This window comes from Fringilla coelebs (assembly GCF_963513975.1).
Source record: "Fringilla coelebs genome assembly, chromosome: Z".
Classification (NCBI taxonomy): Eukaryota; Metazoa; Chordata; class Aves; order Passeriformes; family Fringillidae; genus Fringilla; species Fringilla coelebs.
Genome location: NC_140031.1, coordinates 52,659,782 through 52,676,073, shown reverse-complemented (window position 1 = coordinate 52,676,073; position 16,292 = coordinate 52,659,782). Strand labels below are relative to the sequence as shown.

The window sequence follows — 16,292 nt, the reverse complement described above, 5'->3', positions numbered from 1 at the left end:
CTGCGCACACAAACATAATTAAGGAGTGGCCAAAAGCCAAAAGCCCACACACAATGGCTCTGATAACCCCCCTATATTTTGTTTTTGTTGTATGGATGAGATCGTGTTTGTTTACATCTTGTAAAATGTGTCCAAGGTCTGACTTAGCACTTTTCCAATGCCTCTAAAAGGCTTTAAAATTAGTTTTAAGTTACAGAACTTCAACATGTATTTTGATGGCATTAGGCTTTACGTATTAACTAAGTGTTGAAAAGAAATTAAAAATACGCATCACCTGAGGTACTGAGATTTAAATGCCCATTGTAAAATGAATCTGTGATGACTGGATTTTAATGTATTAATAATTATTACCCTATTAAAACACAGCATTATCAATTTTGCAATACAAAATTATAGGATTATGCTACCCATAATTAAACAGTGAGACTGTAACTTTTCTTAAAATCTTGACTATGCCAAATTTCTGCTAGAGGGTCAATGCCTTCATACAAGTGTACTACAGGCAAAAATGCTGTCAGTTTATTTTTGAATTTTTCATAATTAAAGCTTCTATTTATGTATGCTGCAGGAAAAAAATTAACTGCAAAAGTATATAGCTTGAGTGCTATTTCAGAAGAACATGATAGGTGTTTGGAAACCAAACACAATTGGTTTCTTCCATCATTATGGAACTCACTTTTTTGTAATTCAAAATGAATGCCAGACAAGAACCATTGTCACAGCATCTCAGAAGAATGTAACCCAGTTGTGAGCTAAATATATGTTCTCTTAGCTGTCAAGTTTTCATGCTTATAATCAGATCTCCATGGGCAATTTTCACTTTTTCTAACAAGTAAATGGCCAGACAGTGCAGCTCAGTAAGAAGGTCCTGGATACTGAAAATGTACATGGCTCATATACATGGAAGTAGGTGTTAGTTATTAATGTTGAAAGATTATTTAAGCAGGTTTTTTCCCCAGAGAAAATTCAAACTTCAGCAATCAAAATATTCTGGTTCATGGCCAAAGATAATCTTCTGTGCTTTACACAGCATACACATGTAATACACCTGGTTCTAAACAAGGTATTGTCTCCTCCTTTCAGTGACTGTTACCATTTGTTAAAAACTTGGCTATTTTGGGAGAATCAGGACATAATTTAAAAATAGGATTTGTAGGTAAAACTGTTTTAATTTCTAGAAGTCAAGTTCCTTTTTATTCTCACCCCAGGAGGAAGAATTGGTATTTCTAGGCAGGAAAATGAAATAAATACACCAGAAACTAAGCTCTACAATTTGTGTGATTTTTCTCCATGATGTTGTATTTCTGTACATGACTTTCAATGGACAGAACACAACATATTTACTGTTTAGGCAAAGCATGGGAAGAGATCTTACATGATACTCCTTCAGATGTCAACCTAATAAGTTACTTCTTGGCAAATTCTGGTGTACTGTCCTTTCATCAGTTCCCAGCTGTTTCCAGACAAGAAGTACATCAATCTTTTCTCTCTGCCGAACACCAGTGGCTTCCATAAATGAATTCACATTTTGGACACATTTCTCCGGCAGGTTTCCAGGAATATTGAGAGCCTAGTGACCAACCTAACAGGAATAAAACTTAAATTCCTCTCTTAAAAATCACAAGTAATGCTGGAATTGTATGTCAGATGTTGCAATGCTTTTGTTGCTGGCACAATTTAGAATTTAAAATATGATAAGGGAAAAAAAAGACAAGAGAAGTTTGGAGTGCAAATATTCTTTGGTTTACTCATTAAAACAAAAGGACACAGCAAACAGCAAAAACACTGGCAATTAAATAAACAGCAAATTCTTTATATGCTTCCTAACAAAAAGTCTTTGGCTGTTTGAAATGTATTAACTTCATGCTTTTAAGTACATTACAGTGTCTAAAAAGTCACATTTTTTATCCCCAATGTCAAGGCAGAGAGAAGATGAGGAAGAAAAAGAAGGATAAAAGGTAGGAAGAAAGAAAAGAAGAAAAAAATTTATTTAAAATTCCATTTTTCCATTAGTTAAATAGTATATAACACAATCATAACATTAATTTCTGTTTCTACTTTCATTGTATACAAAGCAAATTGGCTTGCAATTTATTTATCAACTTTGGTGAATTCACATCATCTTATACATCAGACTAGTATATCAGATATACTGACTCACATCTTTTTGAAAAGAATTGTGACCCTTCCAACCCAAATGATTGATTCTATGATTCTACTAGCAGAATTCTAAAAATCTTAAGGAATTGCACAGAGAAGTCACTGTGTTTTACCTTATCATAGACAGAGTTAAAATTCTGTACCACAAGCACTTTCTTGGTAATGCTCTTCCCCTGTTCAGCTATTTTCCTGTAGCTTATTCCTCAAATAATCCCCATGTAGTCAAAGGAAGCAAGCACCTGCGCAGGTCTATAAGGATCTCTACTTGGGAGATCCTGCCTTGCAGACAGGAAGTTTTCACCTCTGAGCTGGAGACGCACAAGCCTGCTGTTAAGACTCTATGTGACAGCATCACTGATTTTATTTAAAACCCAATGCTTCATAATGGCAACACTAGGAAGCTGTTATCTGTGCAGAGAGCATAAAAGACTATAACTGAATCAAATATGTCTATTTTACAAGTAAATGAAAGAAATTACAGAGTGTACCATCACCATGATAGTCTGTTACCAACATTATTGGATTCTGATAGTTTAGAATTAATTCTGTAAATCTATGAAAGATGTGGATTGTCTGACAGCATATTGTTTTGGTTTGTATATCTATCTTGCAAGACTCTGACTCTACTTGAACCATTCTGTTTGATTGTCTTTATCAAGCTGTTTTTCCATAGGCAAAGCACAGTAAAAAAAACCATGTGCAGTTTTTCTTCCAGATGGACTGTGAATAGCAACAGATAGCGCATAGTAAGAAATCAATTAATAAAGATATTTAGGAAAGATTTGTCATAATGTAAAAAAACCTCTTTGCATGCTCCCTTATTCCTTCATAAATCAACAGTGTTCCATCTACAAATAACTCATAGGCAGTCACCTCTAATACAAGTACTTATATGTTCCCCTCATCTAGCATTTTGTTGACCCCATCACAAAGTTTCTGCAAATGGATTTTATAAGGTCCAAAGGGATTGTACAAGGCAGCCAAAAATTCACAATCAGAGAAGTGATCAAACACATTGTTGACGCGTCCGTGTGACTTCGCAGTTAGGTGACGCTGAATGATTGCATGGAGCAGCTCTCTACATTCATTCAAGAGTTTGGACAAAAAGTTCCTGTCAAAGGTATAATCCACCTGATGGAAACTGACGACGGTCTTAGCCAGCTGATGAACCTTCTTCTTGAATTTCTCCATCAGTGCTATTTCATCCTGATTAAATTGGTTGTTCCTGTAGAGAATTGCCAATTTGAGGACTATTTTAATGAGGTTTTTGATGATCTTCTCTGCTTCTTTTTTGTTTTGTGTATATTCCTTTGTTACTCTGTAAAGCTCATCTAAAACATCACTGCTTGTATCATCGATCAAAGTAGTTGCTATTGATTTGGACACCATTTTTCCAAGGATCTTCTTCTGGGCCTGAATGGCCAGACTTTTGGAGTTGAAGACATCTGTGGCCACTAGGAGAAGAAAAAAGTGTGCAATCAGTACTTCTAAACAGACAGTCTCTGGACAGCAAGTTGAGGAATATTTCTGTATTTATACATTCACAACAGTCTTACTAAATACCACAAAAATAAAGCAACATAGTTGCAGAAAAAACCCCGTATTTAAATCCCTAAATCTCTCTTCTGTTTTGGTTTACATTCTTTCAGACAGTTTTACTTTTGAGAAAATACCAACTGAACTTGCTCAGAAATGTTTTAGAAGCTCTCTCTGTATATGGATTGATTGAATTTCAAATTGAGGCAATAAAACTGCACTATTTGATCAGAAGAGTCACAAATCTAATCTGATTCTCACATTCATCATGAAATCTGAAACCAGGATTATTTCAATGTCATGACAAATAATCACTGCTACTCAAATAAAGATAATAATTCAGTGAAGCAACCATTATAAAGCCTTTTCCTGCTTAGCATTTTACATGATCGGTGAATGCAGACACAACACAATTTTTTTAAGATATCTATTTTATACATATCTATAGATATCCATGCAGAAATACAAAAGACAGACAAAATATCATGGTTAGCAAACAACACTGAGATTCTCTGGATGGAATCTGAAGACACTAGTTTTCAGAAGAAAAGCTAGTATGGATTAACATTTCTATATCCTATATTTTATGCAGTAAAGCAAGACATTTACTTTCTAGGGATTGTCATAACAACTATGAGCATAACCTTTTAAAAGAATCTTTCTGTGACCAATGAAGTAGATCCTAGACCACATTTCCACTTCTAAAATTATGTTTGATTGCACTAATACACCCAATGACTGGTTTGTACTTTTGTTCAAAAGAACAAAAAGTTCTTGTTAAAAGACCCCAAACAATCCTTCAGAAACTTGACTTGTGAAATGTTATCACTTTTTCTCTTGTCAGCAACAATTTTTTGACACTCCCCTGGCAGCAGTCTCTCCATTAAGACACGTGTGAGTTGGTATTTTCAGGTGGAATTGTCTGGGAAATGGCTGCCTTTGTGCTGCTGCTCTCCTGGAGTCTCAGTCTCAGGGGGAAGGAAGACTACATCTGTTTACATTTACTATACATATGAAAGGTTTGCTTAGCAAACACAGGGACTGGAAATATTTTCTTTATTTATTTTTTTCTTTTAATGAAAACATCAACTCTGCAGATGTCAGACAGTAAGTCCCTGAATTTGGAAAAGGTTTCCTCTTAACTGCTGGTATGTGGGCAGCTGGGTGTGTTCAGACACAGGGTGCCTCAGGGGTTCCAGCAAATAGAAGAAACTTGTCCTTCAGGACATGAAACACAAATCTGTACTTTTAATTCAAGAGTATCTTTGAGAAACTTAATAACAAGCTCCCTTTTTATCATCCCATAAACCTTCAAGCAGGTTTGTTCATTACAGCTTTCAGTGCATATCAGTATTTTGTTTTGAAGCATGAAGTGTCTGAGCACATTTTTAAAAATCTTTACTACAAGAGGACAGTCAAAAACCAAAGAACCCCTTGTTAACTATCTTGGGCAAAGCACTCCAGATCACAAGACAGACACACTTCTCAACCACAAAAATACAGGAAGACATTAAAAATGCTGAGCAGTCATTTTGAACTGAAAATACTTGATTTTCTGTCTCTGTTCTTAAAGCTAAAAGTGCAACAGTTACTATTAAAGTAAAATTACTCCAGGTTTTCCAAAGGGTGGTCAAATACTAGAACTCAACAGCCAATGCTTTACAAAGATCTACAGATGAATAATAACTTTCTTTCTCTTTCAAAACAGGAATATCAGTTGTTATTTCATAACTTTTATTAATTAAAGTCTTCTTATTAATGCTTATGATGTCTTCATTCTGACACTTCAGACAGATATGGATGTACCTACTAATAGCAGTTACTGTTTGGCAGTATGCTAAATATTTTACAGTTTTTCAACAAAAAAACCCTCTTATATTACATAATTTTACATTTTACAAAGTACAACTCAACATGTAGTAACCTTTGCTAACCAAAACAGGAACTGCTCCATTCTGAAAGCTGCTGAACTCTTAAGGTATTTTTCTAATATCTGTCCAAGTTTTGGGACCATCCAGCAACTTTCTACCTACTTTGCTATAAGTACACCAGAAGTTAGTTTCATTTTCCCTGTGCTGTTACATGGGTTCTAATTTAATTGCTAAATATGTAAATTTCATACTTCAGTATTTCAGACAATCCAAAAAAGGAACTTGCTAACTCTTTGTAGTTTATAATCAGAATTCTTCCTCCTTACCAACGACAGAAAGACTTACAATTTATTTTACGCCTTGAATAAAACTCCATTTAAGCAGTAAGAGTACAGAGCTTCTTCAGAATGAACACACATACTTCCTTAAATAACAGTAAAGCTATTACTTACTTGTTCATCTAATGTAATTGCAGTTTTTACTGCTGAAAGCAGAAAGAGAAGCAAAATGCCCAAGGTGAAGACTGGCCTGTGGCGTATTTATTCTGGTAAATGCAGCGCACACTTTATCGTGTGCTTTGAAACATCGTCAGAAGCTCTCACTGAGAGAATACGTGTTTTTCCTCCTCGCTGTAAGGGCAGCCCTTCTCAGCTACCTTTCTCTGCTGCCTGCAGTGCTTCATTTTGCTTTGGCACCTCAAAATGCAAAAATACATCTCAGTGGTTTCACTTCCTCGAAGAGAGAGCTGAAAGGAAATTGCAGCGCCGAGCAAGCAGTGCAACACTGAGGGCTGTTCCTGCCAACAGACAACTGGAACAATTCGCAGACAGGGAGGGAGAAGAAAGGTCCTGTGACTCAAGAGGACAGGTGACATCTCAAGAAGAGGTTTTAAAACATTAACCTGGTATCTGCAAGTGGAGATGCTCACCAGTGCATCAGAGGTGCCTGACTCGCAGGTTGTGCTGGGTTGGGCAGCACTCCCAAGGCAAGGGCTGCCAGGCACCCCCTTTCAAACTTCTGACTGCAATTTCAGATACCAGCACCTGAAAATGCACCTTTATACAATTACTTAGGGATGACTGTAGACACCTTTTCAAAGTGATTACAGTAGCTGGCCTGGATGTCTGACCACACCTTTTGTGTTGACAGGTTACATCCTTGCACTTTAAACTGAAATAGTGCCATTTCTCTGGTGACCTGCAGGTAATCCCACTAATTTTAAGCATCTCACAGTTTGGTTTACTTCATGACTGCTCTTTATAGCTCCAATTTCTTTCTTCTGCATTTTTATACTTTACTTTTTAAAAGGTTATAATCAAAAAATACCCCTTTGAAATCAATGGGATTTCATTTTCTGCACAAACTACTCAAATAAGCATGATTATGTACAGTAAAGCCACACCTCCAAAGAGGAAAGGAGTCCTAGAGCAAAGGCTTCCATTACTTTGAAATTCACAGGATCAATCTTGGGAATAATGCAGACATCAGCAAAATCTCCTAATTTATTACTTAAACGAGCAAACAAGGTGCTAGACAGCTTCCTGTGAAGGCTGTGAGCTTAGAGATTATGAAACTTTTTGATTTTCATAGCCAAGCACACAGTATATGTGTTTAACATGGTATTTTGTGTATTAAAATGACTAAATACTGGACATGTAGAATGTCCAGTATTTATTCTGGATGTGTTTTTCCCAAAATATTTTACCATACAGAGGTTTTCCTTAAACTGTGGTGGAAGTGTAAACTTTCAGTGAAAATTTAAAATTGTGGTTAATAGGCTCTCAGAAGACTGCTGTAAAAGTACAAGAAGGTTCCTAGTTATGGCTGCAATGCTGACTTTTCCCTCACATGGAAGCTAGCACACCTCCCTCCGTACAGTGGCAAATGACTATTACGCTATTACCACATACCCTATGTCTCAACTTTATTTAATTTTTTTTTTAAAAGGTACTATTTGGAAAAAACCCAGCTTCTTTTCTTCCACAAGACAACAGTCTACGGTAGATTCAACATCACTTGCGGCTGAGTGTGTGCAATCTCATGTACATTGACAATGAATACTTGAGTCACAGAGTATTTTTAAACTTCTCATTATGAAGGAGCAGGGGAAAAAAAAGCATCCAGCAAAAGGATTACAGTGAACCATCATAAATTCCATGGTCAAGTCAAGAGCTGAGCTTTCTGAGACTCACTGTGTTGACAGAACAGTCCCAAAAGAAGAGAAAATATGACTGTGAAACACTGCTCCCTGAGACCCAGTTCTCATTTTAGTGACTGGAACATCACGTGCTGCACGAGTTAAGACCCAAAAATGATGAGGGTTTCTGGGAACAAAAACATCAACATGGGCTTGAGAGGAAAGGGACAGCACTGACTGAGGACTTCAGGCAGCATTTAAAACACTATCACATAGCATTGAGAAATGTGGGAGTGGATTTCCTGCCAGGAATCCTGTGTGGATGTGTGTGCTTGCCTCTCTACAGACTGTGTGCAAGAACTAGGGCTAAAAGCCTGCACATGCCATACAAATTGCATGTTCAGTCAGACTCCTGCAGTGAAAGAGCAGTATTTCCCTGGAGGGAGGCAACTTGAAATCAAGTGGAATTAGTGTTATGCTCCCTGAGTGTATGTGACCATGAGTCATGCACCTCCAAAATCATGAGATTGCCTAGATATGAAGGGATAAAAGAATTACTGAATTTTTAATCTTTTTTTTTGCCTTCTGCTTTCTGGGTCTTCACAGGTCTACCCTCGTTTTCAGGAATGAATACAGAAAAATATAAATCTATTAATTCACATATAAATACACAACTTCAGTAAGGTAAAGCTCCAATGATGATAAACTACAAGAGTTAGTAACAGTGAATAAACAAGTCCTGAGGTACAAAATAGGCAGAAATAGTTAGAAACCTGTTACCAGGGCTGTAACAATTTTCACAATGTACTTATTACATGACAATATGATTTAAAAACCTGAGTGGTAGGATACAGACTATGAAGTCTTCAGATATGAACAAGGTAAGTTGATTTTTCTAGCTGCCAAATGATATATATAGCTTCTTCTTAACAACCATTTGAGTGAGTCACAGTTTCAAAAAGGTTTTTTAATGCTGTTTTCTTTTTTCTATTTTAAGAGGAGAATCAGTGTTTTGATTCTTATCTCAATGCTTCAAAAGTTTCCTGGGTGAAAGGTATGCTAAAATCTTTACAATCCTTCCCAAAATTCTTCTAGAATTCCTTCCAAAAATACAGCAGCTCCCAGATGGCCACTTCAGCATATTGGCCAGTCTGCACATTCACAAGCGTTTGTCCACCTCTTGGCTTTTCAAAAGCTGATGAAAACTGAGGCTTGTACCACACATGCAAGACCAGAAACACTCTGAGAGCTTTCACTCCTCAACCTCAGACACTGGGACTGCAACTTCACAGTTGGCTGAGGGCAGCAGTGGGAAGAGACCAGGAGAGCCGCAGAGTTTATTGACAGAAGGATGTCAGCAGGGCACATGGGTTGGGCAAGCACCATCAGGCAGTGGAAAACCCAGACAGCAAATGGCTAAGTGCAGAAAGGGGAATGAAAAAAACCCCCTCAAACAAGGGCCCTGTACAGTACTTGCTTCTTTCACATGCACCTCTATTTTTTTAATTCATGTACACGAGGTCCTTATTGGAAGATCAAATATTTTACTTGGCACCTTGTGTTTAAAAAGAGGGATTTATAAATGAATACCGATTTTAACTAGAAAAAAGTTTTAACTAAATTTTTCAATGCATACAAAGCATTCTTTCATGAGTAACATTTGCCTACAGTTCTCCTAACAGGTAAAGTAAATTGTACTAAATTCTGTCTTGCCGTAATTGTTACCAACTGAGCATACGACGAGAATGTTAATTATTCAAGCAATGTGCACTAGCTCTAGCATTCACACTGGAAGACCTTCAAAAGGAAAAACACCCCATCTGAAGCCAAGCTTTATGCATGGCAAATATTGCGTGAGCAGTCTTACTGGATTTGGAAGTCAGCTATGAGGCTGCAAGTCGTTCTGGAGCAACAGTTAATCAAGCAATTTCAGAAAAAAATATGGCTAATGAAGCATTTTTGAAAATACAGAGTATGTCTGAGCTGCATGCTCATACTGAAAGTTAACATATATGGATCTGCAGAAACACAGGAAAAATAAAAGCCAGCAAACACCATTTAGAACAGCTTCTTCTCACCCAAGAAATGCTCAGTAAGTCATTGTCAATATGCCAAAACACATGTGATACTTGCTTCTGGATTTTGCTATTTAATTCTAATATTAGTGTATTAAAATGTCCAAAATTTTACAAATCACAAAAGATGATCCACACTCTAGCTGCAAAACCAAAACCAAACCATTAAAAAACCCCAGAAAATAAAATACCTTTTTCGTCAAGAGGTGAGAAGAATTGCCAAAAAATGTACCTGAAGGTTAAGGCTGGGTAGAGTAGCAAGGAATTATGCTATTTCCAATAAGAATGTTGCAGAGTTTTGCAGTCCCATGGGAGCAGTCAGTGCCAACAAGTTATTCTGGTTTTACATGCTTGTGCTTCCCACAGCCAGCCTATGCATCACATGATACATATACTGTAGCTGATTTAGAAATTTTTAAAAGCCTCCTAAAAGCCATTTTCCCCAAAACCTCTGCATGTATTTTAATAACAGCGCAGCTTTAAAAAGAAAAAAAAAAATATTAATTTCAGATGACTTCTCTCAGAATATTTCAGAATACACTGGATATTAAACCAAGAAAATGACAGTCACACAGAGCAGTGTCATGAACTTAATTTGGTATTTCAATCCTCTGCCACCATTTGTTATTCTTGTTGGAATGTAACAACTGGTGCAGTGCTGTTGAATACACAGCCTGTATATTTCAGCTGTTGGTCTTCCTGGGGCTGTATCACGTTCCTCTGTATCTACCCAGTGTCCATGCACAGTGAACAACAATGCTGACAAATCTTTTTCTTATGTCATTATTTCCAATCCATCAAACGCAATGCAGGTACTCTATATTTTGTCCAGCATTAGAAATACATACCAAACTGCAGCAAGGCAACAGTGCCAAGCTCCCGAAGCCAAGTGGCACCCTAAATTTGACATTTTAAAAAGGTGGTATCTAATTGCTCCTACAACCATTAAAAAAAAAAAAAATTGCTCCTACAACCATGGCTAAAAGAATGTTTTCTCACAAAAAATGAACCCCAAAACACTTAGCTGTAGGCACAGGAACTACATACATATAAAAAGAAAAGCATTCCTGGCTGGAATGCAGAAGGAAAACCTCAGAGACCAGCAGCCCTGAAGAACTTGGATAAAATTAAATTTGATATGTTGCAAAAATACAATGAACTGGAAGGTCCAAACGAGATGCCAATCTGGCATGAGAGGGATAGGGAACTCAATCACAAGGCAAATGTAACAACCTGGCCATCAAAATGCAAAGGGCATGTATTTGAATCACATGTAAAGAAAGTAAAAGCAGAGGCTTCAAATGACACAGAAGTTTGTGAGGGATCTCACAACGTCTTTGATACTAGTTAATAATGTTTTTCCTGTATTTCTAGTTCGGGCTCTCTGCTCCTCTCCCTGTTGATCAGTAGCTACACACTGTTTCTTACAGAGAGGATGGGACTCCCTCGGTATCTGTCTTCCATTTTAATGCTTAAAGCAGGCTGGATTGCTACCATTAAGAGTGTGTGTGTAAATACATATATATGTGTGTGTGTATGTGTGTGTGTGTGTATATATATAAATAAATAAAACTAACTTCTAAGGCACTGAAGACTGCCACAGTTACAGGCCAGATGCATAAAATCTAGTAGTGACACTCAGAGCTTTCAGTTCTCCCGTGTCTGGTTGGTATATTCATTTGCAATATCAACATTGAATGTAGATTATAAAGAATACAAGAAATTATCCCATCTAAGAATTTTACTTATCAGATATCAGCTGTTCTTTAGGCCTAGTACACTAGTGGCACCCTTCATCTCTTTTTCAGTTTTTAATTTTTTACTACCCTTTTTTTTTTTTAATAGAAAGGATAAATTTTACGGCATTCAATGCATGGCTGTACAGAGGATATGTGCTTTTTCTGCCTTCCATACTAGTCACTCAAGGCAGCTTCCATGATTATAGAAGACAACAACTGCTGGCTGAAATGGTAGTTTTCTCTGCACACCTAGCATGTTTACTCTCCTATTCCACAAGGAGCAAAATAAACCAACCCTTAAGTTTTAAGTTCTTTTCCCATTATTTAGTATCTCCAGCCCGTTTCCTCTGTACCCATACTCCCACAACCTTTATCCAAACATCCAGTTGTGAAACTCTCTCTTCTTCACTTCTCTTCTCCCTCACTGTCAGCTCAGAACAGGCTCTCCAAGACCCAAGCACACAGTTCACCTTCCATAGGCTTTGCTTTGTCTCCTCATTGTTTCCACTAGTGCCACCCAAACCCACCTTTAACATATTTGACTTAACAACACCAAAACTCTCAAACATAACTTAAGACTGTAAAAACACCAATCCACCTCCCCACATATCTCCTAAGTTTGGTTCTGCTTTCATTAATGTCCTTAAGTTCTAGTGGAATATAAAACATGAGAGAAAAATTAGGTCTTCAATATTGTAGCTACTTAATCTTCTTCTGTAAAATTGGATCTTTAGTTAAACATAATGTCTGACTCTGTCATTCTCTTTTACATTAGGAAGCAGTATTATCTGGATACAGAACTCTGTCATCTAGCAAAGCAGTAATAATCCTATTTATTTTTAAACGACATAAGTCTATTTACTGACTGAAAACTGGACAGCCTCCAGAGGACCCTGTTCAGCCTCAAAGCTTCTGTGATTGTTAAACCTGCATCTTTTTATCTTGGGGCAAAGCATATGAGACTTGACTGCACCCTTTTTTTACAGTTGGTGACTGCTGCAGCAGATTGTTGACTGACAATTTAGCTTCCTTACTTTGCAGTGGCATCAAATGATATTTTCAACAAAGCACTGATCAGCTATGAAAGGGCATACAATAGCAAGAAAGGTTGTTGCACCTTGAGTTTTCCATAGTAAGAAGGAAGGAAGGCAAATTTGAACCAGGAGGAGGAAGGCTTTCAAGTGGTGAATAGAAACACCATCAATCGAAATTTCAAATGCTTGAGTTGAAATAAAAATGTCAATACTTGCTTTTTTCCTCACTATAATGCTGTTCTCTCTTCCCCAACTGCATGACATCAAGTAACAAGTCACAAAAAAAGGGATCAACATTTAACTGCAAGTTACTGATTTTGGTACCAACTGCCTGTTACTGTTTATGTGAATTTAAACATACATCCAGGATGCAATGCCTTACATCACAGAATTTAAATCTCTAATTTCCAACATTGGGGACAAGGCTGTGAGCTTGATGAGGACATCTCACCACAAGACACCAGAGTCAAACTTTATTCCTACCCCTTCCTGAAGTATCCACCATTTCTGTTTGCAGATGCTCAAGTTTATGATTCATTGTTTCAAGTTCCTAAAGAAGTCTACATCACTATTTGTCAGTGAATGTTTTTAAAACAAATGTTTTTAAGTGAGCAGAAACATCAATTCATTTTCTCATTTACAAACAGGAACAAACAGCCCTTGGAATCAGTTACCTCAAATATTTGCCAGTCATCTGCTTGCTTCCATTAATATTAAACCAAAATTTTATTCTTTCTAGAAATACAATTGTCTTTGTAGAATAGTCTTGCAAAGTGGACATAGCAAAAGCAAAACCATTCCTCATGAAAGCCTCAGGTTTTAAAACAATGGAGTTTCTGCATTTTTCAAAGGTTTCTCCACACCTCTTTGAAGTTAATTAAATTGATGCTTGTCTGTGCATGCACTCAGTCAGTTCTTTATTAATTGCTGTATGAATGTAAATATTTTGGGATAGGGACTTGAGGGTATCACATTCTTAGAGATCCACTAAAATCACAGGGCAACTAGCAATGCCTCAGAGAAACTTGCAATTACTGGCCTTTATAGATATATAAAATCATCTCAGATTATGTCCCTGGAATTTCAGGTTTCAAACCTTTCATGGATAAATGAGCTCAAATAAATTAGGTGCTTATTCCCACTTTACTGCAATTTATTTTCATTACTGCAAACTGCTAGCAGGAACAGGACTCTGCAGACACTCTGACATTTGTACATTATCTGTCAAACTGAAATGTAGGTTTTCCCTGCTGCTGTGCAAAACAGACTACCTGACCTTTCACTGCTAATGCTGATACTGAATTCTGCAAAAGGTAGGGAAAATTAAATTAGTTTATACAGTGTGTATCCAATCCTCTATATTGCTTCTGCTGAAACAGTTCTGTGAGGAAGATTTTGAACACCAGGTTCCACAGACTGAATCCAACATGCCACCCAGAGATGTGAACTCTCCTTCTCACTGCCTGCCAGCCAAGCAATAGAAACGAATCACACACCAGAACTGATGAAACTGAGTCAAATCAACACCCAACTTGGGCAGAGAATTTTAGGGATAAGAACAAAATTTGTGAGAAAACATCCCAAAGTTTTGAATGTAGAATGAATATCTCAAAGAACAGGCCTCTCAGTTTCTCTCCTTCTCCCTCATTGTCTCCAAATGACAATGGGTTTTGCTGACATGATGGTTAAAACAACCAAGATTTCGGCAGCTGCATTTAATAAAATGCAACTAATCCCACTGCATATCGTGTTCTGTAGTCATGACAGAGATGTGTCCGCAAAACAGGAAGTGTACACCTACCATTAAAAAACACAGGCAACTCATCAAATGTAATTATGCAAACCAAGAAAACATGAACATCTGTAACTTTCAGATTTCCCACCAGAAAAAAACACCTCAGTGTCAATATGTATAAGGCTATTGTTCAGATCAGTGCTCCTCATTAATGCAGAACAGCCAGTTTAAGCACTCAAATTTCTTACAAACTCATAAACAGCAATTGCTGCTAGTAACAGTATTACTGCTGGATGCTACTGGATCTATGAAGTACCAATATGCAAACTTGAAAAAATAATCTTAAAATATGAAAAAAGGTAATTTTTGCTTTAAAGCCATTATGAAATAGATTAAACTATTTAGCCTACTATTTCTATTGAGTATGGAGAAATAAAAACCAGAAATTGTTTCACGAAATAGCATAAAAACCTCTCTTTTATGAAATGCTCTCCTCTCACCACTACAATTGTAGTCCAACTGTAGCAAAAAATCAGCCGAGAAGTTTGAAACAACACCTAAAATATAGTTTTCATTTGCTTTATTTATTATTAGAGGGATACTAAATGACCGAGTGGAGAGGGGATGCGTTTCACTTCTCAAAAAGCAGCATTAAAGAACACTTCTGAAACTGTAATACTTAATGGGAGGTTTGACCAAATCATAAACCGATACTGATAAAAGAAGTGATGTGTGGTTTTGGATAAAAACTGCAAATTACAATTAATGTTTCAGCCTTACATTTTCCTTAAGCTACTCCTGGCTAGTGTATAACACTCATTATTCTTATAAGCAATTAATTTAGTCTGTTACTACGCTTGGAAGTAGTACAGGTAAAGAATACAGCTTTACCAAATGTACGTGCAAGGCCCTTCCTTTACCCAGATATTTCTTTTGATTCTGCAGAGATTCTCTGACTTTTGCTCCTGGTCTCCAACCTCTGTCTCGTTTGTGGCAGTCCATTGTTTGCAAAGTCCCCAGCGACAACAACCCTAAGGTGTAAGTACCATAATACAGCAAATGCTATAATTGCAGATAAATGAAACGAAGACTGGGAAACTTAAGTCTCCAGCACAACAGACAATTTCAGAAGATTAAAAAGTTCTACTCGTAGAACTTGAAACCAAAGTACTTTCTTCCCTTATGTGGAATACTGTGAACAGCACTGGGCTCCCCAATATCTCCCCAAAAACAGGAGCTAGCAAACTCCTCCTCCTGTAGGAGGCAGGTCCTACAGGCTGTCACCAGCATGGCTAGTGAGGTGGGGCACCTAAAACCAAAGATGTGTTGAGAGTGCCAGGTTTGATCAAAATAACAGCAGTCCTTACCAACATGTGCAATTTGTTACTGAACAGTTACAGAGCAGGCAGAGCCAGGCTCTTTTTGAGGGTGCACAGCAAAAGAGAAGAGGGCAAGAGACACAAGGGGAAGTCTCATTTGGAATGACACAGAGTGTTACCAAACACTGAAGTACTAGAAAAGTGGTTGCTAGAGAAGTGGCGGCATCACCACTCTCAAAGACACTATCACTGCAACTGGAAAAAGCCTGAGCAGCCTCATCTAACTTTGAATTTGGATCCAACTTTAAAGCTCGCTCTGCCTTCAGTGAAAGGTTGTGCCCAGTGACCTCTAGAAATTCCCTAGAGCCTCAGTTAATCTATGATTCTCTCTATCGACCAGATAGCTCAAGGGACTGTATCTTATTTGAAACTAAGCATGTGAAACTTGCAATTCATTTCGGATTAAAAGATTTGATTGCATAAGTATAATTATATTAATGGAATTTTCTCAAAGCAATCTAGCATTCAACCTTACAATCACAGCTAAATGATTAACCTGTTAAGTTTCAGTGATTCTCTGCAGTAATCTATCAGCTATAGCCCATGTTTATCCCATGGTCTGTGCTCAAATTACCACCTAGCTTCCTCATCTGATCCAGCTGCACAGATTAATAAATACATGAGGT

At 37.3% G+C, this 16,292-nt stretch overlaps 1 protein-coding gene across 3 annotated transcripts in view; it reads right to left on the bottom strand.

Annotated features, from left to right (window-relative positions):
- Positions 1-1,735: 1,735 nt before the first annotated feature.
- TNFAIP8 (TNF alpha induced protein 8) overlaps positions 1,736-16,292 on the bottom strand; it is a 55,424-nt gene continuing 40,867 nt past the window's right edge. For 2 of the 3 annotated variants that reach the window (XM_084224924.1, XM_084224922.1), the window contains exon 2: positions 1,736-3,614. In XM_084224924.1, the coding sequence (XP_084081050.1) occupies positions 3,049-3,614 (566 nt within the window). In that variant the 3' untranslated portion in view covers positions 1,736-3,048. Of the gene's footprint in view, positions 3,615-6,019; positions 6,209-16,292 lie in introns of those variants that run through there. The other variant, XM_084224923.1, reaches the window with a different exon arrangement.